This window comes from Pteropus medius, unplaced genomic scaffold (assembly GCF_902729225.1).
Source record: "Pteropus medius unplaced genomic scaffold, Ma_sr-lr_union100, whole genome shotgun sequence".
NCBI lineage: Eukaryota > Metazoa > Chordata > Mammalia > Chiroptera > Pteropodidae > Pteropus > Pteropus medius.
Genome location: NW_024352783.1, coordinates 2,679,770 through 2,705,470, shown reverse-complemented (window position 1 = coordinate 2,705,470; position 25,701 = coordinate 2,679,770). Strand labels below are relative to the sequence as shown.

Sequence of the window (25,701 nt, the reverse complement as noted above, 5' to 3'; positions counted from 1 at the left end):
AGTATCATTTGCATATGTGATGGCCCACTCATCTTCGCAATTCACAGAGTATTGTGGATACCATGTCTTTCCTCTCACCTTAAAAAAATAAAAAATAAATATATATATATAGTACCCACCTTGTTAGAGCTACAACTAGTCATGAAGATTTGCCCGTGAACTAGGTGTGCATGTTTGTGTCTTCTTCCATTATGCAGTGGAAACATGCATGGAACATCACACCACATCCTGTTGCCCACTCTTGAAAACATATGAGCTGGAGATATCCATGACAAGTCCTCCAGAAAAGGAACAGAAATGTTTATATCTATTCTAATCTCTTATGACTCCTCCACTGGTCCATCATCACTGCCAAATCTAAGAATTCGCTTTCTCCTTCATGTTTAGATCTCCAGCCTTTAAAAGAATCTACTGCAGTGATTTTCTAAAATCCTGACCTGGGCTAGGAATTTTCTGCCTTAATATCTATCATTCACTGCTTCCAATCATAGCATCAGATCTACAATACATCCCAGCTTCTTAATGGCTCTAAGTGCTAACAAATCAATTAGTCCTAAACTCCTCACGTCGGGCTCATTTTGTCAGACCAATTTTATAAGCAAGAAAGTAAGTGGGAACCTGGCTTTGAACTCTGTGATGAATGATGAAACAGCAAAGCTGGAGAAACAGCCTTAGAAGCCCTGAATCCCCATCCCCTATCAAATGCCTGTAAAAAATCCTAGATCATCCTCCATCAAATTATTTATAGGTGACAAAAAATATTTCTAATTATATCCATTCACAGCCACAGTCAGTGAATATTGTGCAAAGAGATTGCCAAAAGATGATTTTGCCAAGTAGGTTCCCAGCTAGGACAGCTGAGGTGGCTGCTGTGTTTGCAGAATGGTCTCTATAAAAGTGGAGCCGAGATGTATCTGTCCTGTCCTTCCTCAAAATTCTTTAAGGTATGTATACGTGGAAGAACACTTAGCTAGTTTTACACTCCTGATAAATTATTCACTTAAGGGAGATGGCTACTATCTCCCAAATTTTAATTTTTCTTTCCAACATTCCTAAGGATGACATTGTGCACAATAGTAACTGATATTTTGTGATTAAATGGAAAAAAAAAATAAAAGAATCTGCATTCTCCTGTTTGTTTTTTCTTTCAACAGTAGTTGTCTGCTTTGAGCCTGACACCTTCTCCATCTGGTAGAACGAGAGGTAAGAGTAATCTATTATTACACTCTAAAGAACAAAGGGATCTCTGTATTACTATGTCTTAAAGAAATACCACTTTATTTCTTAGTTTAGTATTGGGAATAGGATACAATGAAGAGCTGCTCTTTAAAAATATCTTCTCATAAAATTTTGACTTTTCATATCATTTAACCACACAAAATTTAACTACTCTTCTCTTTTACATGTTGTTAGAACTTCAGAAAGAATGCAGTGATCATGTTATATTTAATGTGAACTGCTGCAACTTAACCAATAAAGATATATCAGAGAGATGGAATGGTAACATGAATAATGTGTTGATACGGAAGTCAAATTTTCTAGGTGCCAATCCAGGTTTTTCACTGACTCTAGTTGCCTGGGTCAAGGCAGCTGGCATTTCTGTATCTTGAAATAGTGTGTTGCAGTGGAATTAACACTGAACCTGGACTTAAAAGAAGAGGGCTTATGTCCAAGCACCACCACTTGTACCTCTGTGACACCGAATGACCCTTCACCTTTCTGAGCCTTAGTTTTCTCATCAGTAAAATGAGGATGTTGGCTTCTAGGTGACTGCTAAGGTCCCTTCGGTTCTTGCCATCTATGATCTAAGTCAGTGGCTTCCAAGGACTCCTCCCATAGAACGAAAACTTTAATGGACCGCCTCCAAGTCCACATTGGGACCTGAGCTTTTTGTATTATGTTAGGAATATACATAATTATGAAATCCTATTATATATTTAATACTTATTTTAAATAAGTTTATTTTTAATACAGCAGCTATATTCATTTAGAAAATAGACAACATATTGTTTGTGTGGGAATGTTGCTTATTGAACTTCAGGCAATTATCACCTTGCAGGTGGATTCTGGAACTCACTGCAACGAGCCTCAGAATACTTGGGGGCTTGTGACTGATTCAGATATGAGATGGGAAGGGTAACATCATTTCTGTGTTTTGTGGCTACACTGTATTATTAATTCAGAATTGTCTGGTGTAAAAACAAACACTGAAATAAAAAACAATGTAATAGAATAACATTTCTCCTTTGAAGGAAAAAAACCCTAACATTAAACGTTCCAATATCTGTCCCCTGAAAGTGTCTAAATTTTACTGTATCATCAAGAGACTTTTACAAGTATGAACTACATTGATTTCAGAGATACAGTATGTAGCGAATTCTATATCTAACATTATAAGTTGAGAGGAAGTTCAATGCTGATGACAAAAGACCAAGACTCCTTCTGGAAAGCCTATAAAAAGTTGAGGCTATTGTTGTTGGCAATCAAGATACTGCTTTCCACAAACCATCCTCTCTTCTGCTCCACAAAGATCACTTTCTTTAACTCTGGTTACTCATCCTGTCCTTGCCATCAGGGCAAGAGGACTTATTTTCTCACAATTAATTTGTCAGCGAGAAAAATTTACATTTATTTATTTGGCTTGAAATTTTATACTGGCTGCCCATGTCAGGAGAGATATTCGGAGGATTGGTATTTTTAAAATGAGAGAAGGAAGAAGAAACAGAGCACGCAAAAGAGACCTAAAACAATAAGAATCAGATAAAAACTATCGGTATGCTAAAATCCAGCTAGAAACAAAGAGAAATATAGACAAAATATACAATTGCTACAAAAGTTTTATTAAAAATTCAGATGTTTTTCTCCAAGAAACTTTTAATCTTTTGTTTAGATAATATTTCTGATCTTCACACAATTTAAAAATTGATAAAAGATACTTAATTTTGACTTAAGAAAAAATTATTTCTTGGATTTTCAGCTTTCATTGTACTTATTTTCCTCTTTACTTCCCTAATACTTGTCAGTTAACTGGGAGTTTACTTGTGCTAATTAGGTGTTTTCAACCTGGACTATGTCCTTAAAGAATAGATGTTACCTTTTCATACATTTAATTTTAATGAGTTTTACATCCAGTTTATAAGCCAACATTAAAAATTTGAGGCAGGAGGAAAATTTGCCTAAATATTTGAGTTTTTAAATAGGTTTATTTAGATCGTTAAGCCATTGTTAATAGTTATTTTCCATTTATTTATATCACAATGTCAAAAAAGGTGGGGTGTGGAAAAAGGAAAAAAGAAGAAAAGCAGGTAGGAAAAAAAAAAGATTCTAAACACACTTGGGGCATTACAAATGTTGCTGATTGAAACATCAATTTCTCAACTGATATAGAAGATAAAATGCAGGCTTAAAGTGTCACAAAAATTAAGCCACCAATTAAGGCTTTCAAATCAGTGATCTTTCAGAACCTCTATATAGTACACAGGAGTGATCTCTAAAAGCAGGAGTGAGGACATAAACATAGCCAATGAAGCACATTAACACAAAAAGCAGCAAGACAATGTCCACCTGCACTCTGGATCATCATCCAGCTCTGTTTCTTCCCTCTAGGTACACACATCTGGTGCTGTGTTGTCATCAATAACTCACAACCATGAGTTCCGACTCTGAGATGGCCGTTTTTGGGGAGGCTGCTCCTTACCTCCGAAAATCTGAAAAGGAGAGAATTGAAGCCCAGAACAAGCCCTTTGATGCCAAGAATTCTGTCTTTGTGGCGGATCCTAAGGAGTCCTATGTGAAAGCAACAGTGCAGAGCAGGGAAGGGGGGAAAGTGACAGCCAAGACTGAAAGTGGAACTGTGAGTGAAAAAAAAAAAGAGAAAAGAAAAAAACCGGAGGGAGGCATAATTGATCCTCTTCTGTTACTTGATGATACACACTGGTTTCTTCTTTTCTTTACAGACTGTCACAGTTAAGGACGATCAAGTCTTCTCCATGAACCCCCCCAAATATGACAAGATCGAGGACATGGCCATGATGACTCACCTGCATGAGCCCGCTGTGCTGTACAACCTCAAAGAGCGCTATGCAGCCTGGATGATCTACGTGAGTGCCCCGCTTGACATTATTTTTAAATAACTCCGTGTACTGTATTAGCTAAAACAAATTAAAAACTTTATTTTCAGACTTTGCTACTGCAATATTATCTTTGACCAATCATTTGGTTAATGTTGTAAATTCTGATGTATTTGATAATATGGAAAGCCATTTACTAAATACTGAATTAGTTGGAAAACTGAATCATTTTGTACAGCGGTGGGTGTTAGAGGGAGGCAGCAAATGAATGAAACCATAAAGACGGGTGAGAAGTTATACAGTACTTAGGCCCCTCTCTCCACATTTCCAAGACAGATTAATGAGGTGACTGCTGATTGAGCAACCTTGTCATTTCCCACAGACCTACTCGGGCCTCTTCTGTGTCACAGTCAATCCCTACAAGTGGCTGCCGGTGTACAACCCCGAGGTGGTGGCTGCCTACCGAGGCAAAAAGCGCCAGGAGGCCCCGCCCCACATCTTCTCCATCTCTGACAACGCCTATCAGTTCATGCTGACCGGTGAGTGATTCCATAGTTACAATTTCTTAGCCACTTATAAAATATTTGTATACTGATAACATAGAAGACATAGGGCCAGTACTTTGAGAATAAAATGTTCAGGAAAAAAAAACAAAATAGCACAAATAAAACTTGGGATATATATTTAGAATAAAAATGTACCAGTTCCAAAAATATAATGAATTTTGCTTAGATGTCTATGCTAAAATCCAAATTAATTAATGTGAATTCCAGCTAAAACTTAACTAAATTTAGGCATCAACTGTGCATTTTAATTATAGCTAATATATTATCTCTTCTAAAAAGTAAACTTTGAAATTTCATAGTGACAAGTTACCATAGTTACTATATAAAACTTTGGATAGGACAGTAATATCTTGACAGGATTTTAAACTATGAACTACAGGGCAAATGGGACATGAAACTATTATTCATCCATCTGATATTTATACTTTATTCTCATGGATAATATGGTGAAATAATGTATTATATATTCTATCACATTAAAGTTAATGGAAGTTTAACACATTAAATAAGAAGATCTTTTGCTACTTATTTTTTTAATGTATTTTTAAAAAGCAAAGTTATTTGCTATAGTTATTATTTTTGTGTGAATGGGCAGTTTTAAAAGACAATTTTGAATTTACAAGTACCATGTTAATTTATGTGCTAAATTTGGGGGGGGGGTGTTGTTTGTTTGTTTACGTTATCTTTCGTTTCGGTTTCTCTTTCACAGATCGTGAGAACCAGTCAATTCTGATTACGTATGTACATTTCATGTCCTTTTTCTACTGAGTTTTGATACTTGTAGGGGTTACTACTACAGCCTTAGATTCTGACTTTTCCTTCTGTCTGGACTTGACAGTGGAGAATCTGGTGCAGGGAAGACTGTGAACACAAAGCGTGTCATCCAGTATTTTGCAACAATTGCAGTTACTGGAGAGAAGAAAAAAGAAGAACCTGCTTCTGGTGGCAAACTGCAGGTGGGTATGATGTTCATCCGAGGATGGCAGATCTAATAGACTTTTAAAAACATAACCATGGTACTTGAGAATCATGGCAACCAATTGCATGAAATGCCAGATTTGGAAAATCGCTCTTGGAAGGACTTTATGAGAGTGAGATGTATTGGCAGGTTCAGTGTGCAGAAGTTCTCACAACCATTTGTTAGGAGGAAAAAAATGGGGCTGAAGGACATAGAAATCAATGCCATGTCACTCTAGTGTCCCCCTGACTCCAATTTGTCCTCCTTCTCACTCACTTTAGAAAATCTTACCCAAAAGATACAGAATACTGCAAAGGGGGAAAAAGGAAAGGTGGGGGTGAGAGGTCAATGGGAAGTTATTTTAGCAGACTGCAACTCATCTTTTCTAGAGTTCCTTTATCTATCTTATTCAATTCTCTTCAGGGGACCCTTGAAGATCAAATCATCAGCGCCAACCCCTTACTGGAAGCCTTTGGCAATGCTAAGACTGTGAGAAATGACAACTCCTCTCGTTTTGTAAGTTTCTTGGTCTTCCTTTTCATGTGAGAATCAGCACTGCCTCTTCTGTACATCTGGCAGCAATACTTTTTCATCTATTTCTTCCATAACTAAAGAAATAGTATCTGACTTTTAATATATATAACAAGTCCTCCTTTGCCTCTTTAAGGGTAAATTCATCAGGATCCATTTTGGTGCCACAGGCAAACTGGCTTCTGCAGATATTGAAACATGTAAGTTAATAAATATCAGTGATTGAGAATCTTTTTATTTGGAGATATGTATTAAAATCTTGTTCTTATCTATGTTGTATGAAATTTTCAAACATTTCATTTTTCACTGTGGACTTTTCTTTTAAATGTGCTTAAATTTACCTTCTAGATCTGCTAGAGAAGTCCCGAGTTACTTTCCAGCTGAAGGCTGAAAGAAGCTACCACATATTTTATCAAATCATGTCCAACAAGAAACCAGAGCTTATTGGTAAGAAATTTAATTTCTACCAAAAAACAATAACAGTCTTTCTAAGAAGTCCCTCTGAAATGCTTTTGATAACCAAAGTAACTCTGAATATATTTATTCTTTTTCATGTGTTCAGAAATGCTTCTGATCACCACCAATCCATATGATTTTGCCTTCGTCAGTCAAGGTGAAATTACAGTGCCGAGCATTGATGATCAGGAAGAGCTGATGGCCACAGATGTAAGTAATAAAAAAAAAGAAAAAGGCAAATTTATTTTCCAGTATACAACACTCTCCTCTATTACGAGTGGATAGCATTAGCAAAAAGACTGTAAATAGGCAATACTACCTTTCAGGCTTTCCTACCCTAGAAGATAACCCAATGGTCCCTCTATCGTATGTTAGAAATTTTAAGTGTTTGTAATAAATGTTAGGTCTTTGTCATTCTTTGGCTAATTGGCTCTTTCTATTTTTTTTCTTATCAGTCATTTTTGATCAATTTTTTACTCCAATAGTGATGTTTATTTTGTGCCAGACCCTACACCCAAGAATCTGGGAAAAGCCACTTTTTTTTTTATAACAGATATTCCCACAGTTCCTTTATAATCAGATGTAAACACAAACTTTGTTTTGAATATACCTCTGTGGGCAAATAATATAACTCTTTCCTCCCTATGTAATGTAAGAAGAAATGGATTGTCTACCTCAAAAATACTCTTTTGCAGAGTCCATGAAGCCTTTACATTTATTTTTAGAACAAGAAATTCTCTCCTCCTCTTTTTTTTAAAAAAGAATTATTACTTATTCTGGCTTATTTTTTATACATATTTTATGTTTTCTTTTAAATTTATGAATAATCAATCTTCTTTGATTATTCTTAACTTTAATACCAGTGGAAATATCCCAGAATTCCAAACATAGGATTTAAAGTTGCTTGCAAATATACTTTTCTTTTAAAATATCATTTTCAAGAAGTCTATAAACTACTTATCTGCCCTTATCTTATAAATATCAGCTCTTACTCTATAATATTATTATATTCATGTGTTGAAACATATAGAATTGAGAAATACTCCCTAATATCAGAAGTTTAAAAAGATGTAGCAGTCTTGCTCCAGGACCTCTGTAATAATGTCTAAGTTCTGTAAATAGGTAGAGTCAGTGAACTGGAACTGGAAGGTAATAACCTGAGGAAAGAGTCTTAGGAGACAAGTGTGGTAAATAAACATACTTTCTTCTACATTCTCTGATGCCTGCCCCCATTGTACAAGACTTTCCAAAGCCTCCCATGGCAACAAAGAAGGTAATCATAATCTAATAGAGAAAAAAGACTCAAAAATAACTTCCATAAAAGGAGAAAGTACTTTCTATAAATGTCTCTTCCCTACATGAATAATGTCCAGGTAAAGTTCACTGCCAGGCATCTCATGGGCAGCTGTGACCTGATAGACATATGGAGAAAAATTCAAGCCACTGCTGTTATCCTCAGATCCTCTTCCCAACTGCATCCTCCATGCCCACTGGGGTGAGAAGATAGATTTAGATTATGTATTAGGTTAGGACAATGTGGGAGAAGAAAGAGCAAATAGATTTGTGAGGCTAGTGAAAAGAGCAAGGAAAGCAATGAAACTAAGAGAAGTATGTGCAGCAAGGCCAGGCTAATGTGGAGAAATGGAAAAAATGCTGGCCTCGGTATCCAAAACCATGTCTGAGTCCTGGCTGAGTGAGTGTGGACAAGTCATATTATGTCTTTACTGTCCACATAACTCAATGGAAAGACCAATACATACCTGTTGGTGTTGCTATGTGGAAGAAAATGGTGATAGGTATGAGTGTCTCTTGAAAATGACAAAGTGTTAGTCAAATATGACAAGGCATGATCAAAAAAAGTAGGAGTGTCTTGAGTCTGCCATGGTAATAATTGTGAGGTGAGTTAAATTCGACTCTTTCCAGAGTGCTGTGGATATCCTGGGTTTCAGCACTGATGAAAAGGTGGCCATTTACAAGCTGACAGGAGCTGTGATACATTATGGGAACATGAAATTCAAGCAAAAGCAAAGGGAAGAGCAAGCTGAGCCAGATGGCACGGAAGGTACCACACTACCTGTTGATATTTTTCAATTGACAGAATTGACACGATCAGCTCTTCAGAGGCATCGACTATGTTTTTGCTCTCTTTGACTTATCTGATGATGGGAGACTGTATCGGGGAAAAGGAATTACACACTTCCTGGTGTTTTACCTAACTGAGCAGATGCATGGAGAAGTGATTTCTGCCCATTCCGTTCTTCATTGTGTTATTGCAAGCTAGTATTTGCTATTTAATTAAGACATTTTTTTATTCTAGTGAATAATTCATGTGCCCACGTGCACTGGCGGTGGGGTGGGGCAAGGAAACAGATCTGAATTTTCCTGTCACTACTCATCTAGGTCAGAGTTCCTCAAATTATTTTTCTCTGTGGTCCACTTTAGCTATGTTTTAAATATCACACAGAGCATCAATTCCCCAAGTTCCAAATTATCATCTCAAAAAAATGAGTAAAATTAGCATGAAAGGTGGCAATGGTTTTGAAGCGGTATCATCAAATAAATAGATTTTTGCCACATTTATACATTACTCTTTGAGCGAAACTTTTTTCTTGTGCCATTGTCATTCATACCTTATATTGTGTAAGCTGTGATTGGTTTCAGTGTTCTCACCTCATTTCTGCAGTTGTTGACAAGGCAGCCATAACATCATCTATCCTTTCTTCCTTTTAGTTGCTGACAAGGTAGCCTATCTCCAGAGTCTGAACTCTGCTGACCTGCTCAAAGCCCTCTGCTACCCCAGGGTCAAGGTCGGCAATGAGTATGTCACCAAAGGCCAGACTGTGCAGCAGGTAAACGACTTAAACCCTCTGAGATTCATTTAAACCACAAGAGACTCAGGGGTCCATTATTGTTTTCAATCCAAAAACTAAACTACCATTGTTCTTGAAGGTGTACAACTCAGTGGGTGCCCTGGCCAAAGCCATCTATGAGAAGATGTTCCTGTGGATGGTCACCCGCATCAACCAGCAGCTGGACACCAAGCAGCCCAGGCAGTACTTCATCGGGGTCTTGGACATTGCTGGTTTTGAGATCTTTGATGTTAGTAGTGAATTGATGAGAAATTAGCAAATGCAAATCCTCAGTCATTTAGAATATTCAAAATCATCTTTACAAAAGTAAAAAATGGAATTTGTGCTAAGGAAGGGTCTTTGAAGAGATATGAAAACTAGTAAATAGATATAAATAGAGAAAGAGAGAGGGTTTTAGTCTTTCAAATCTAGAAGCCTCAAAAATGGTCCATGAAATGTTAAAATAGGCAACATCTATCCTGGATCCAAGCAGATGAGTATAGAAACACTTTCTTAAATTATTCTAAGGGAAAAATTAAAAGATATCCTCATTTAACAGCATTTTGTCTCGTGTGTATGACTTCATGAAGTTATTTGACTATCAAAGAACTGAGGAGTCAATTCTTCTTCATTTAGAATTATTTCACATATTAAGAAAACAATCTGAATCTTTGTAATTTAATAACTGAAAATGTCTTAAACTTGGAAGGAAATATTAGCAGCTGCTCTGTAGATTCAAATACTGAAATTATGAGTAATTTCCTATATTTATCATTTTCTATAGTTCAACAGCCTGGAGCAGCTGTGCATCAACTTCACCAATGAGAAACTGCAACAGTTTTTCAACCACCATATGTTTGTGCTGGAGCAGGAGGAGTACAAGAAGGAAGGCATCGAGTGGGAGTTCATTGACTTCGGGATGGATCTGGCCGCCTGCATTGAGCTCATTGAGAAGGTTTGTATGACTTTTCAAACCTTCAAAACATGAAAAACAAATAGTCTACCTTCCTATGTTTAACTACAATTCCAATTTTCAAAGAACAAGCAGTGGTGTTTTATGACATACTTGTATACTCTGATCAGTTGTGAGGTGTGTCACAAGTGATCTGTTATTAATGAAGGAAGTAATTTATAGAAAAATGATTACCACATACACATACACAGTCACGTTTGTCTCTCTAATCACTTCATTTTCTTTCTCTGTTATTCCTCCATGATTTCATGCATATGGGAGAAAGGAATGAAATTACAGCTAGTCCTCTGAGTACTGTAATTAACTGGTGAATTCATGATGATGTGTATTGTGTGTACATCATCCTTCATGTATATCAAGGCAGGATATATAAAGATGTCTTAAAGGTTGAAAGGTTAGCTCTTCAATCATTGTAGTCATTAAGACTATGATGACAGCTGAGTAAATTAATGACTACTAAATAAACACCAAAACTCTCTATAGCCTTACCTGGAAAATGAGACCTGGATTCCCCATTATTAAAAGGGTAGAACAATAGTTATATCAGTTCTGAAGATGTTAAAACTCATAATCATTAAAACACTTTCAAAAGTGTAGTAGGAACTCATCATGTACCTATCGATATCAGTAAGGCACATTGTCATGTGTGAACCCTAACCTTAAGCAGTGGAAAGAGAAAAGTAAATGGAACTACATATAGGAAAACTTCAAATAATGTCAAAATTCATAAAAATATGAGAGAGGAGAATGTAAAAGCAGATTAGTCTGCCCAATTTGGGGAAAAGATATTTTAATTAAATGATATAATATCTCTACTATTCATCAAAACTATATAGTCCTCAAGAAAGGTATTTGTTGTTTTTTTTTTTCTATAGTATTTCAGTTTCTGGAGCACCCAAAATAGTTTTTAGGAGACAGTTTGTGACTGAAGCAAAATCATCAATGTTGAATTTTCTTTCGGGCTTTCATATCAAATTTGCCACTGAAAAGAGTCAATCTGCTTACAAAGCAAAACCAAATTATCATCACTTAACTCCACAGTGTTGGAGAACAAAGCTTAGAGTACAAAGAGTTTTAGTGCTACTGCATGAGATGTATTTGTCGCTTGGGAATGGATCATTTCTAGTCATTATCCATAATCTCTCTTCTCTTCATACTTTTGTCATATCTAGATTTGAGGTGAAGGAAGTTATACTGTCAATAGGGAAGAAAGTATGTAGATATATACATTTATGGGATAAAGAATTCAGCTTTGGAATGGTAGTTTTGAGATTTAATTTTATACTCTGAACATAAAGTTTTTCAAGTGGCACAGATGGTCTTCTTTTTTTAATTGAGTCTTTTTTTTAATTGAGTCTTTCTAGCAAACATATTTCCTGTATGTCCTTGGTACATAATTGTTTTATATTTCAGTAGTAGAGAAGAGGCAATAAAGTAGTATCATGCCTATTTAATTTCTTATCATTCCAAGTCTTCTTTTGGAACATTATATTTTCAGGTTTCACCAAGTACATAAATTATTGGAGCATATTTTTCTGACTCATCATTGTTGTTCCCCTTTTTCTATTCTTAGCCAATGGGCATCTTCTCCATCCTGGAAGAGGAGTGCATGTTCCCCAAGGCTACAGACACCTCCTTCAAGAACAAGCTCTATGAACAGCATCTTGGAAAGTCAAACAACTTCCAGAAGCCCAAGCCTGCCAAAGGCAAGGCTGAGGCCCACTTCTCGCTGGTGCACTACGCAGGCACCGTGGACTACAACATTGCCGGCTGGCTTGATAAGAACAAGGACCCCCTGAACGAGACCGTGGTCGGGCTATACCAGAAGTCTGGAATGAAGACTCTGGCTCTTCTCTTCTCTGGGGGACCAAATGCTGAAGCAGGTCATTTTTAATATCATGAATATGTTGTAAGAGCCACAAAACAGAAATATACTCTTTATCAGGGACAGATACCATTGTAGCAAAACTTAATGTGAAAATACTGGCCAGTATAGATCTAATGAAATGAAGTATATTTAGTCTTACGATCACAGACTTTCAGAACTAAAACTGACACTATGAATTCCTTTCACCAATAAGGAAATGGAGATTCAGAGAGGTTCAGTGATATGCTCAGGATCTTATAGCTCATTTCTAACATTTTAATTGTACCGATTCCTTTAAGGATCCAGCTAAGTTGGAGATGAGGATATTCTTTGTCAGGGCACTAGTGCTTGAGAAATTGAAGTTCTGTTCTTTTAAGTCCCCTATGACCATATGTACAAGTAACAGTGCGAAAGCACAGGCAAATAGCACAGGAAATAGAACTTCCTGCAGGTTAGCAGAAGCTCACTTACCTGGGACCAAGCATGCAACTTTGCGTGTTCTCTAGGGGACATGTGCACTAAGGAGGCATTACTATTCTGTCTTCTGGGCACTTCCTCCAGGGGATAGACTTTGCTGATTTGGTTAGAGGAGTCCCATCCTTTCCCCAAATCTACCCTTTCCATACACAGTTCTTTTGTTGTTGGTGTTATTGTTGTTATTGTTTTCCTGAATGCTTATGTAGTGAGCCAATGTTTATATTTTCCAAACCTGGAGTTGAAGGAGAGATACGGAAAGAAGAGCAGGAATGATACAAATGAATAAGTGCAAATTTGAATTCCAAAGGGAATTTTGGCAGTCCTGGTGTCTATGAATAGTACTTAAAAGGCTGTTGCAAATAATTTTAATTTTTATATTTTTTTCAGAAAGTGGTGGTGGAAAGAAAGGTAGCAAGAAGAAGGGTTCTTCTTTCCAGACAGTGTCAGCTCTTTTCAGGGTACAGTATATTCTTAAATTCCAAGGATTATTATTGTTAAAAAAATTAAATTATCATAACTTGAAAAAGTTTTAAGAAATCTATAGTGAAACTGAAAAGAATAGTGATATACTAAAAAAAAAATCTGAAAAATGTCTCAGGAAAAATGTAACAAGAAAAAGACCCAAAATGTATCTCTTCACATCAAACCTTATGATAAGTGAACTCTATCCTCTTTAAGCCCCAAATCTAAATGGTCCGGTATTAAACAAATTTCACATGAAATCAAACCCTTTCTTAAAAGCAACCGCTGTATTCTTTTACATCTATTTCATATGACCAAAGTCTCAATACAAGTTTTCTATGATTGGCCGTGCTTGAGAAAAATAAACTGAAGTTGACTGGTTTTGTATAATCTGTAATTTTGTAGCTATGCTTGCATATGATTTCTTTTGGCTAGCATGATTTGTTTTTCATTGAGACAGCTCATTAAAATGTGAAATGGGAGTACATCGATTACAGATCATTGATAGGAACTCTCAAGTAGATGCAACCAGAAGTTATTTTAAAACTTTTCATTTGGCTTTAGGAGAATTTGAATAAACTGATGACAAACTTGAGGAGCACTCACCCCCACTTTGTACGCTGTCTCATTCCCAATGAAACCAAAACTCCTGGTAAGATATTTTGAATATCCAAATAAGACGCTGGTGTGACTTTTCATTAGACTTTTATACAGAAAACATATCTTTCTTTTAGGGGCCATGGAACATGAACTTGTCCTGCACCAGCTGAGGTGTAATGGTGTGTTGGAAGGCATCCGCATCTGCAGGAAGGGATTCCCAAGCAGAATCCTTTATGCAGACTTCAAACAGAGGTTTGTGTCTCATTATCTATCCCTTTCAATATGCTAGTCTATATCAAAATTGCCATGTAATTTAAACATTTTTAACTTTTCTTTGAACACCGAAATGCAATTATTTGAAAAGTGATCATAAAAGAAAGAAGTCTTGGTTTATACTATCATAAGTTTTTCACCCTATCTTTGCAAGTTTTACATAAAGTGCTGTTTGATTATCAGACTGCAGTTTTTTCTCCAAAAATCAATCTATAATTTTTTCAATGATAGCTACCATTTCAGTGAAGAAAAACCACATTCTAATATTCTTTTTATTCTGATAGATACAAGGTTTTAAATGCAAGTGCTATTCCAGAGGGTCAGTTCATTGACAGCAAGAAGGCTTCTGAGAAACTTCTAGGGTCTATTGACATTGACCACACCCAGTACAAATTCGGTCATACCAAGGTATCACCAATGCAAACTTCTATCAGAATTTCTGCTCCTTTAGATTTTCTCAAGAATAGAAATAACATACTTAACTTGTTTTTTGACAAGGTTTTCTTTAAAGCTGGCCTATTGGGAACACTAGAGGAGATGCGAGATGATAAACTGGCTCAACTCATCACACGCACTCAAGCCATCTGCAGAGGGTACCTGATGAGGGTGGAGTTCAGGAAGATGATGGAGAGGAGGTACGGAGCCAACTACAAGTCCTCCTTCTCCACATTTTCTTAGTTGAATCCAATATGGTCATTACTTTTGTTGGGAGATTGTCACTTTCCACATTCTTTTTCATTTGCATCTTTTTTTCCTTTCCTACAGAGAGTCCATCTTCTGCATCCAGTACAATATCCGTGCTTTCATGAATGTGAAGCACTGGCCCTGGATGAAGCTATATTTCAAGATCAAGCCCTTACTCAAGAGTGCAGAGACAGAGAAGGAGATGGCCAATATGAAGGAAGAATTTGAGAAAGCCAAAGAAAATCTGGCTAAATCAGAGGCAAAAAGGAAAGAACTTGAAGAGAAAATGGTAACTCTGATGCAAGAGAAAAATGACCTACAACTCCAGGTTCAAGCTGTGAGTATTATACACTGCATAGTTCAGCAACATCTCATCATCCAAACACTATCTGACTTGATATGAAAATTTTCTTAAGGTTTATAAATAAATGGTTTCCACTTAAACACTTGTTGTAATTGTTTGCCTTTCAAAAATACTAAGACTCAGACCTAAAGAAGCAATAGATACAAAGTCATAAATTATGCTGCATATGTTCACATGTATTTTCATACACAGTTTGGTTGTCACTGAGCAAAGTCATAAAAATATCCATAGACATTTTTTTTTCTTTGTAGAAAATTCTCTTAGTTTAGAATGGTCTTTCCTTAGTGGATATTTTTATGAATAAAATAGAAGTTATGTTGTTTTTAATCAGGATAGAAAAGGCTAAATCAATCCCTCCTTAAATGTAAGAAAGTTGAGTCCTAGAATGAATAAGTGATTTTTCCAAGGTGGCAAAGGTACAGATTTTGTCAAAAGGCTTATTTTCCTGATTTGACCTTCCATGTATGGATATTTAGAGGAAATCTGTTATTATACTTACACTAGACTGAAATTATTAACATTCTCTCTCTTTGATTTTTAAAAGTTGGCTAGTTAGTTGGCATATGTGTTGACCAACTGGTTGAGCCATTGAAGTTTCTTCCTCCTTTTAATAAATTAGTACATGTTTGCAGATATAGCTTAGACAAATAGAAATATTTAATTTCCCTCTTTAGGAAGCTGAAGGCTTAGCTGATGCAGAGGAAAGATGTGACCAGTTAATTAAAGCCAAAATCCAGCTGGAGGCCAAGATCAAAGAGGTGACTGAAAGAGCTGAGGATGAGGAAGAAATCAATGCTGAGCTGACGGCCAAGAAGAGGAAACTGGAGGATGAATGTTCAGAACTAAAGAAAGACATTGATGACCTTGAGCTGACACTGGCCAAGGTTGAAAAGGAAAAGCATGCAACAGAGAACAAGGTATAATACATGATCCATTTTAGAGTTTTTACAAGTTACTAAAGTATTTAATTGAAAGCTTATTTTTAAATTCTTGAATACAAAAGGAAAATACTGCCATAATTATGTCATATCTTTAGTCTTTACCATTTCTATCTACTTATCTTGACCTTTATCTCTGATATGTTTTAGCTACATTGGCCTGGGTTAGCTTATGGTTTCCTTTTTCCATCAGGCTGATGTCATACTGAGATATTACCATGTTTTTCATCAAGACAACAAAATGTCATTAACATTTCTATAACTTGTTCAAATCTGAAGGTGAAAAACCTCACAGAAGAGATGGCAGGCCTGGATGAAACCATAGCTAAGCTGACCAAGGAGAAGAAGGCCCTCCAAGAAGCCCACCAGCAGACCCTGGATGACCTGCAGGCAGAAGAGGACAAAGTCAACACCCTGACCAAAGCTAAAATCAAGCTAGAGCAGCAAGTGGATGATGTAAGTGTGAAAAATATTGTGTTTCCCCTTAAGGCAAAATAATTGTAACATGTAACCATAAATAATGCTCATAAACTTTTAACTGCTAGCTTGCAAGTAATAATTAAGGTCCTCAGAGTATTTTGTGTCTTTTAAAAATTTTCTCTGTATCTTTGAAGGCCAGTAACATAAGGTTCAGTGTTTAAGAACTGAAATAAATAAAATCCATTATAAATTTAGCTTGAAGGATCTCTGGAACAAGAAAAGAAACTTCGCATGGACTTAGAAAGAGCCAAGAGAAAACTGGAGGGTGACCTAAAACTGGCCCAAGAATCCACAATGGATGTAGAAAATGACAAACAGCAACTTGATGAGAAACTCAAAAAGTGAGTATGATATAATTCGATTGTAACTTGCTTATTTTCTGTCAATTCAGATGAAATATATGCCTTAAAGAGCTCTAAAATATTACTTCATGCATATGGGGAAAAAAAAACAATGACATCTTTTACTTTTCTATTTAATAAAAATAGTAATTATTGACTTGTAAAACATGTACTACTCACTTCCTCAACACCAGCAGTATAAAGACTTTCAATTATACATAAAAAAGAAGACTGTTAAGAGAATCAACAGTGAGCTAACGATGTTCTTCTAACAGGAAAGAGTTTGAAATGAGCAATCTGCAAAGCAAGATTGAAGATGAACAGGCCCTTGGGATGCAACTGCAGAAGAAGATCAAGGAGTTACAAGTAAGTACATTACCTCCACCTTTTCTGGGCATTACAAGAATCAAAACTGCCATGAATTCACATGAATGTCGATGTCATTCCCAGGCCCGCACTGAGGAGCTGGAGGAGGAAATCGAGGCAGAGCGGGCCTCTCGGGCCAAAGCAGAGAAGCAACGCTCTGACCTCTCTCGGGAACTGGAGGAGATCAGCGAGCGGCTGGAAGAAGCTGGTGGGGCAACTTCAGCCCAGATCGAGATGAACAAGAAGAGGGAGGCTGAGTTCCAGAAAATGCGCAGGGATCTGGAGGAGGCCACCCTGCAGCATGAAGCCACAGCAGCTGCTCTTCGGAAGAAGCACATGGACAGTGTGGCTGAGCTCGGAGAGCAGATAGACAACCTGCAGAGGGTCAAGCAGAAGCTAGAGAAGGAGAAGAGTGAGATGAAGATGGAAATCGATGACCTTGCTAGTAATATGGAGACTGTCTCCAAAGCCAAGGTCTTTATTAATTTGTCCCCTTTTCATTTTTATTTGCAACAATTCAAAATGATCAAGTTTATATATGACTATATCTAATCTAACTATACACACTTTAGATGTTATCTCAAATATTAAAATTGTTCATAATAGGCAGTACTATATTGAATTCCATCACTTCAGACTTCATATCTTATTTGTAGAAATCACTTTAAACTTTGTTACTAATACCATGAAAAAGTACAATTATAGAAAAAAAAAAACCTGCCTCTACATCCAAGGCACCATGCAGGGCTTTGAGTTAGATAGAAAAGTAAATACAACTCAGGTTCTTTCCATAATTAGTTGCAGGTCACCAAATCCCAGACTTGCAAATAGCAATGTATCATCGCTGCTGTTTTGTACTTCCCACTGCAGGGAAACTTTGAGAAAATGTGCCGCACCCTAGAAGACCAGCTCAGTGAAGTGAAAACAAAGGAAGAGGAGCAACAACGCTTAATAAATGAATTGTCGGCCCAGAAAGCACGTTTACAAACAGAATCAGGTTAGTAAATAAACATATGACCAGCCTGTGGAGTGCTGGAAGATAAAAGGCAAGCCTCCACCTGCACATACCAACCAAATACAAATCATTTCTTGAACCATGTCTATCCATTTACCATTGAATTTTTATTCTTTCATCTTTTTATTGTGAGATGATAAAAAGAATAGTTTATAAGCTATAACTGGAAAAAATTAAGCTCCTTTGTCTGAGGAAAATTTTATTGCCTCAGCATTACTCAAAAACAAACAAACAAACAAACAAACAAAAAACCACCAAATCCTCAAATACCAAAGTAAGCTCACACATTTTTGAAGGAGCAAGTAATATCCTTCTCAATAGTACCAAAGCTTTTGAGTTATCTTTCCATTATATAAAATTAGAGAGCTCTAATGTTATTTCTTTATTTCAATTATTCTTCATCTAGACAACCTAGAACTAAATCACTCATGTTTTGTCTTTCACAGGTGAATTTTCACGACAGCTTGATGAGAAAGATGCTCTGGTTTCTCAGCTATCCCGAGGCAAACAAGCATTTACACAACAGATTGAAGAATTAAAGAGGCAACTAGAAGAGGAGGCTAAGGTGCGATTCTCCTGTTGACACTTTCAATCACTTGAACTTTGTAGCATGAAGCACTATTGAAGTTCACATAGAGAATATCGATGATCAGAACATAAACTTACATTGCAATTTTTGGTTGGTTCAGGCCAAGAATGCCCTGGCCCACGCCCTCCAGTCCTCCCGCCATGACTGTGACCTGTTGCGGGAGCAGTATGAGGAGGAGCAGGAAGCCAAGGCTGAGCTGCAGAGGGCAATGTCCAAGGCCAACAGCGAGGTCGCCCAGTGGAGGACCAAATATGAGACAGACGCCATCCAGCGCACAGAGGAGCTGGAGGAGGCCAAGTACAGGCTCTTAGTGAGAGAGGCAGGCAGAGAGAAATAAATGTTAAAAAAACACTCAAAGGAAAAACAAAGGAATCTATCCCAGGCATGGAGATAGGTGAAGGATTTCAGCCTATTTTAGTGCAGAGTAGTGGGGGTTCCACTATATTTTTCTTCTATAGCCCTGTGTATGTCCGTTGGAGAATGGGCTGTGACCACAGCCCTCTCCCCATTCTGGTATATTACAAAAGCATCTTAAATTTATTTCCACTAAAATGAATAATTATCAGTATATCCTTTATAAATTAAGTAAAATTAATTTCCTTTAATATAAGGAACTTATTCACTAATAACACACAGTTTGTGGGATAAAACTCATGGGAGTTACACATGGAAGGACAATAACCATTATATTCCCAGTGAAGGAAGCTTCCCTAAATTTATTTCATACAAAATGAGAGAGTGTGACAAGCATTTGCAGAGGGAGTATTCTAGATAAGAGTGTGGGCTGGGAGAGGGCATAAATTAAATGGACTGGTGAAGAAAGCAGTAAAAATTGGATGATACTTGAGAAGTATAATAATGGAATATTTATTGTCTGGGCTGACCAAACCAGAAAGTTACTGATTAATCGTATGACCTTGAACTTGCCACTCTGGACCAGTTTCCTCATTTGCAAAGAGGACCATACGAGAAAATGTTTAAGAATCCTATTCAATGATAATATTCTTTGGTGATATGACTCCTTTTCATGTGGTCACTTCTTCCTCACCCTCACATCCTCACATTGCTCAGTCATCTAAAGTCCATTCTCTCTCTCTCTCGCTCTCGCTCTCGCTCTCGCTCTCGCTCTCTCTCTAGCTCTCTCTCTCTACCGCATCCCCCTCCACTTCCACTTCTTCTTCCTCTACCACACACAGACAAATGGCTTCATAAATATGTCTGACGACTCCTTAGATAAAAATAAGAATTCATTAGGGAAAATGTAATTCTAGAACAGAAAAATGGATATTGAGAAGACATTTTACAAAACCTTAACTTGTAGACAAAGGAGCAAAAATTCTTGGGAAAAATATGCTTTCTTAGCAGCTTTATAAAGTCGACTGCAATAACTTTGACTCTACTCTTAGTCACTCACACTGACCAACTTTTCAGGAAGAAGCTGGCCCAGCGTCTGCAGGATGCTGAGGAACATGTGGAAGCTGTGAATTCCAAATGTGCTTCTCTAGAAAAGACGAAGCAGCGGCTCCAGAATGAAGTAGAAGACCTCATGATTGATGTGGAAAGATCTAATGCTGCCTGTGCGGCTCTTGATAAGAAGCAAAGGAACTTTGACAAGGTAGCCCACAGTGACCAGCTTTCTAGGGGGAAATTGGCATGATTCTAGGGGGAAATTGGCATGATACAGACACTTAGTTCCAATGTACTTCCAGGTCCTATCAGAATGGAAACAGAAGTATGAGGAAACTCAGGCTGAGCTTGAGTCCTCCCAGAAGGAGTCTCGTTCTCTCAGCACTGAGCTGTTCAAGGTGAAGAATGCCTATGAGGAATCTCTAGACCAACTTGAAACACTAAAACGAGAGAATAAGAACCTACAGCGTGAGTCTTTGTAATCATTCTATTTCAAAAAATGATATCTTCTCAATGTTTCATTTTTCTCATCTGATTTTGGTATTTTATTATTAAACCATAGAGGAGATTTCTGACCTGACTGAGCAAATTGCAGAGGGAGGAAAACATATCCATGAATTAGAGAAAGTAAAAAAGCAAATAGATCAAGAGAAGAGTGAACTACAGGCTGCCCTGGAGGAAGCAGAGGTACATGTTTTGTTTGCTCACTTATGCATTATAAATAAGGTGAAAAATCAACAGCAACTGAGATGAATCACATTGCAAACCTTTAGGGGATAACCCATATAATTCAGTGAGAAAACTGAATTATACCTTGGGAATGCAGAATTCATAAGCTAAATTAAGATATATGAAAATTTTTCTTTTTTTTTTAATGCCTTCTTGAAGAAATCATCATAATGTACCAAAAAAAGCTATCTGATCTTGACATTTAGATAACCTAAATGCCCCTTTTTCTAAAGGCATCCCTTGAACATGAAGAAGGCAAAATCCTTCGTATCCAACTTGAGTTAAATCAGGTGAAATCTGAGATTGACCGGAGAATTGCTGAAAAAGATGAAGAAATTGACCAACTAAAGAGGAACCATCTCAGAATCGTGGAGTCGATGCAGAGTACCCTAGATGCTGAGATCAGGAGCAGAAATGATGCCTTGAGGATCAAGAAGAAGATGGAGGGAGATCTGAATGAAATGGAAATTCAGCTGAACCATGCCAACCGCCAAGCTGCTGAGGCAATAAGGAATCTTAGAAACACACAAGGAATACTGAAGGTATATTATGATAAACTCACATGGTGTTATAGAGTCTGGGTATTATCATGTAACTCAAATTTTAATATTTTAGAAGGACTATATGTTATATATCATCTAAATATGATTTGAAAATTTTATGTACACAGCTAAATAATAGCTTAATTCTGGAAAGCACAGAACACAGTTTACTTTATCATCAGAAGAGAAGACAAAGTGGGCATGAGGAGACAGTGGAAGTGATGAGAGAGTGTAGTTACATGCCACTGAATAAATCACTTATCTAGACTACATTTGTTTAATATATATAAAATAACACCATCAGACTAGCTGATATCTAAGGATTCTTTTCTGATTCAAAATTTTGTAGCATAAGCCATAGTATTTTTCTATGACTTGTGATCTAAAATAATATACCATCATGTTCTTTTGAGAGTTGTTACCATAGGCTACAAAAGATTTGTCATTAAAAGGACTTACAGGTTTTTCCTGTGTAATCTTACTCTAAGTTATGGAGATCATGTGTATACATGACTCTAAATTTGTATTTGCTTTAATTGGAGCATGAATAAGAGTCATTTTCTCTTTCTGTGTAGGACACTCAGCTACATTTGGATGATGCCATAAGAAGTCAAGATGACCTTAAAGAACAACTGTCAATGGTTGAGCGCAGAGCTAACCTGTTGCAGGCTGAGATTGAAGAGCTAAGGGCATCCTTGGAACAGACTGAGAGGAGCAGAAGGGTGGCAGAGCAAGAGCTTCTGGATGCTAATGAGCGTGTGCAACTCTTGCACACCCAGGTGAGATTCAGGACTATGGATGAGCAAATATACTCCCTGAGGCTTAAGACAATTTGAGAGGATAAGCTTGTTTATAAAGTAAGAAGTAATCTTGGCTAGGGTCCCTTCCTGGAATTCTGGAAAATGTACATCAGTAAGTACCTACTGGGGTCTAGCTGGTTCACAAATATTTATGGGCTGGCATGATCATGCTGATTTGAAATAATTTCAAGATCTAGAAACTTTTATAAAAGAGCACAGAAAACTCTCTACTAATCATATATACAACATTGATGGCCATCATCTCTTTTGCAACTCCAAATTGCAAATAGATAAGCAAATAAAATAGAGAAAGAATAAGCCACCAAGTAATATTTATGTGTCATGTATGCACATAAAGCTAACTTTATGGAATATAAAAAGAAGCTCATAAGTTCAAACTCATGGAGATAATCATTACTGCTAGTCAGCATTCATGATTCGTAATGAATTTATTCCATAAATAGTGGTCTATCCTCACAATGCTAACATGCAGCCATTTCAGTATGCATTTATTCCCATAGAAAGATGTTCTATGTTCACAATATAATAAGTGAAAAAAGCAACTTAAAAATAATATATAAAGCATAATCCTTTTTTTAAAAAATGCAGAAAAACATCTAGAAAGATAAACAAAAGTGTTATCAATGGTTATCTCTGGATAGTGAGAGTACAATAATTATTATCTCTCTTTTGTTAATTTGTATGTTTTACTATTTTTTACAGTAAACATATATTATTGTAGACTTTTAAAAGTTACAAAAAAATAGTCATCACAGAAATGTTAAAATCACACATTACAAAAAATTTGAAATTCAAATCAAAATAAAACATTTTTCTTACTCATTATTAGCATCCTTGAATTGACTGAATATTTCAAACACTGTCCAAAACATAAGAAATTCTTGCATCATTTTTGTACCAATAATAATGCTATCTATGCACTTAAAAGTAGAGCCAACAAAGATGAATAAACACCTAAAAATTAATAATCAATTTTTCATGATCTGTGTAGTACAGCACTTTAAATCTTTTCTTGGGGTGGGGGTAGTGCTTTATGTTTACAAGCAACCACTGATAAACTGCCAAAAATCTTTGATATCAAAAACTAAATTTTACCTGAAAGAATTCAAGAGAATTTTTATTAACAGACATATTGGTAGAAAGAAGAGAAGAAATAAGCTTAGAATCAACTCTTCATTTCGTGTTTACTCTGAACATTTCTCAGGGCAATAATTTATGCCTGTATACATTAATAAAATTGACAATGTAAATATTTATAATTAAATGTGCTTTTCTCCTTTTTTATCAATTTAAAATAGAATACCAGCCTGATCAACACCAAAAAGAAGCTGGAGACAGACATTTCCCAAATCCAGGGAGAGATGGAGGACATTGTCCAGGAAGCTCGCAATGCAGAAGAGAAGGCCAAGAAGGCCATCACCGATGTAAGCAAGATGAGCATTTGTTTTACTGATTCATAGGTGCTACCCATCATTACCAAGTTTCCTTATTTTCTTGATTTATTTGCTAATTAGGCGGCCATGATGGCTGAGGAGCTGAAGAAGGAGCAGGATACCAGTGCCCACCTGGAACGGATGAAGAAGAACCTGGAGCAGACAGTGAAGGACCTGCAGCACCGTCTGGATGAGGCTGAGCAGCTGGCCCTGAAGGGCGGGAAGAAGCAGATCCAGAAACTGGAGGCCAGGGTGGGTCCCCACCACTTCATTCAATCCCTAGTGTGTTCACACAGCAAGTTAGTTACAGCCAGTTAAACATCTTTGTTCTCTTCTAGGTGAGGGAGCTTGAAAATGAGGTTGAAAGTGAACAGAAGCGCAATGTTGAGGCAGTCAAGGGTCTTCGCAAACATGAGAGAAGAGTGAAGGAACTCACTTACCAGGTGACCAGTCTCCATATGTTCCAAATTTTATTTTCATAAAAATAAAAATGAGTTGTTTTCAAATAATGATACTACACATTTGCTACCTTTTTCATTTCAGACTGAAGAGGACCGCAAGAATGTTCTCAGACTGCAAGACTTGGTGGACAAATTACAAACCAAAGTTAAAGCTTATAAGAGACAAGCTGAAGAGGCTGTGAGTATCTTCACAGTGAGAGAAAGGTTCAAGAGCAAGTCTAGGTTTTGTAGAACCTGAATTTTATAGAATGTAAGAGGCTTTCTTTAAAGCAAAGAACACAAGATTGGGAATACAAACCTAGGTATGAAAATGAGTATTTATTTACCACAAATTACTGGAGCCTCAGAAATTCAGGTTCATTTCTTCTGACACCTCTTTAAGTAATTTTCCAGACATGTTAACACAGAAATGCCTCTTGGTTAAAACCCAATTCCCTCCCTATCTAGAACACTCTACAGCTCCCATCTGGGAGTACTATATTCCCAGCACTCATAGGGGCTGTGTGAATGAGGGCTCTGAAAACTAAACCTTATTTAACTTCATGATAAATCTATCTTAGGGCATTTCTTTTTCATTTGGCTGCAGTTATCTTTCTTAACTTTCTATTAATTCTGAAACCTTCCTTAAGGTTCTCTGTACCTAATACTACCACTGTGCCTACTTTTTAAAGTTTGTTTCACAGAAACAAGATTGACTCAGATTCCTGCTATGTTGATCTCCCTGTGGTCATTGTAGCATCTTAGGTTTGCCAGGAAGAGAGTTAAATGAGAGAGACTGGGCAGGGGGATTGCCACCCACTCATTCATTGAGGCAACTATATGGGATGCCCTGTCCCCAAATTAGTACATCACCAAATAACAGAACCTTTTTGCTTTCTCACTCACAAAACAAATCCTGTAGCTGCTTCCAGTAACAAAGGCAATAAGAATCAGAAAATGTCCATTTTCTCATACTCTCAAATGCTTTCTTCTCAGGAGGAGCAATCCAACGTCAACCTTGCCAAGTTCCGCAAGATCCAACACGAGCTGGAGGAGGCTGAGGAGCGGGCTGACATCGCCGAGTCCCAGGTCAACAAGCTGCGTGTGAAGAGCCGTGAAGTTCACACAAAAATCATAAGTGAAGAGTGATTTGTTCTAATACTTAAAGGTGACCAAAGAAATGCACAAAACGTGAAGTTCTTTGTCACTGTCAGATGTCACTGTAACATCAAGGAAATACAATCTGCAGAGAATCTTGCAATCTAAAAAATGCATGTGTCTCTTAATTACAAGTCCTATGGTGCTATTAGAACCAATTCATTTATTCAACATTTGTTAAGCTCTTACTGGTGCAGTTAGAGGTGCTGACACAAGTAAATGTGGGCAATGAATGAACTTTAATAGAAGGCAAATTAAATAAAATGCTCCAAAAGGATGCAAAGATGGTTAATGCACCCTCAATTCCAGTCA

The 25,701-nt window shown here is 36.9% G+C and overlaps 1 protein-coding gene across 1 annotated transcript; it reads left to right on the top strand.

Moving 5' to 3' along the window:
* The first annotated feature begins 922 nt into the window (after positions 1 to 922).
* LOC120589737 (myosin-4) lies at positions 923 to 25,490 on the top strand. Its single transcript, XM_039847355.1, has 40 exons — positions 923 to 944; positions 1,155 to 1,203; positions 3,607 to 3,853; positions 3,957 to 4,100; positions 4,453 to 4,609; positions 5,346 to 5,373; positions 5,475 to 5,592; positions 6,018 to 6,110; positions 6,262 to 6,325; positions 6,474 to 6,572; positions 6,688 to 6,791; positions 8,505 to 8,643; positions 9,312 to 9,430; positions 9,531 to 9,680; positions 10,215 to 10,385; positions 11,977 to 12,286; positions 13,135 to 13,205; positions 13,774 to 13,861; positions 13,944 to 14,061; positions 14,367 to 14,490; positions 14,581 to 14,717; positions 14,848 to 15,103; positions 15,805 to 16,047; positions 16,348 to 16,524; positions 16,744 to 16,889; positions 17,165 to 17,255; positions 17,340 to 17,729; positions 18,126 to 18,252; positions 18,717 to 18,835; positions 18,960 to 19,156; positions 20,291 to 20,474; positions 20,569 to 20,734; positions 20,829 to 20,953; positions 21,229 to 21,537; positions 22,113 to 22,316; positions 23,657 to 23,782; positions 23,873 to 24,043; positions 24,130 to 24,234; positions 24,335 to 24,430; positions 25,228 to 25,490. Exons 3-40 carry the CDS (start codon positions 3,650 to 3,652, stop codon positions 25,378 to 25,380), a joined length of 5,823 nt encoding a protein of 1,940 aa, XP_039703289.1. The 5' UTR covers positions 923 to 944; positions 1,155 to 1,203; positions 3,607 to 3,649; the 3' UTR covers positions 25,381 to 25,490.
* Positions 25,491 to 25,701: the final 211 nt, after the last annotated feature.

What these genes read in the sequence shown, in the direction of transcription:
- LOC120589737 (XM_039847355.1), top strand. Translation starts at nt 3,650, where the DNA reads ATGAGTTCCGACTCTGAGATGGCCGTTTTTGGGGAGGCTGCTCCTTAC. An exon ending in TAGAGCAGCAAGTGGATGAT is followed by an intron (nt 16,525 to 16,743) that starts GTAAGTGTGAAA and finishes TTATAAATTTAG; the next exon opens with CTTGAAGGATCTCTGGAACA. An exon ending in TCCAGAAACTGGAGGCCAGG is followed by an intron (nt 24,044 to 24,129) that starts GTGGGTCCCCAC and finishes GTTCTCTTCTAG; the next exon opens with GTGAGGGAGCTTGAAAATGA.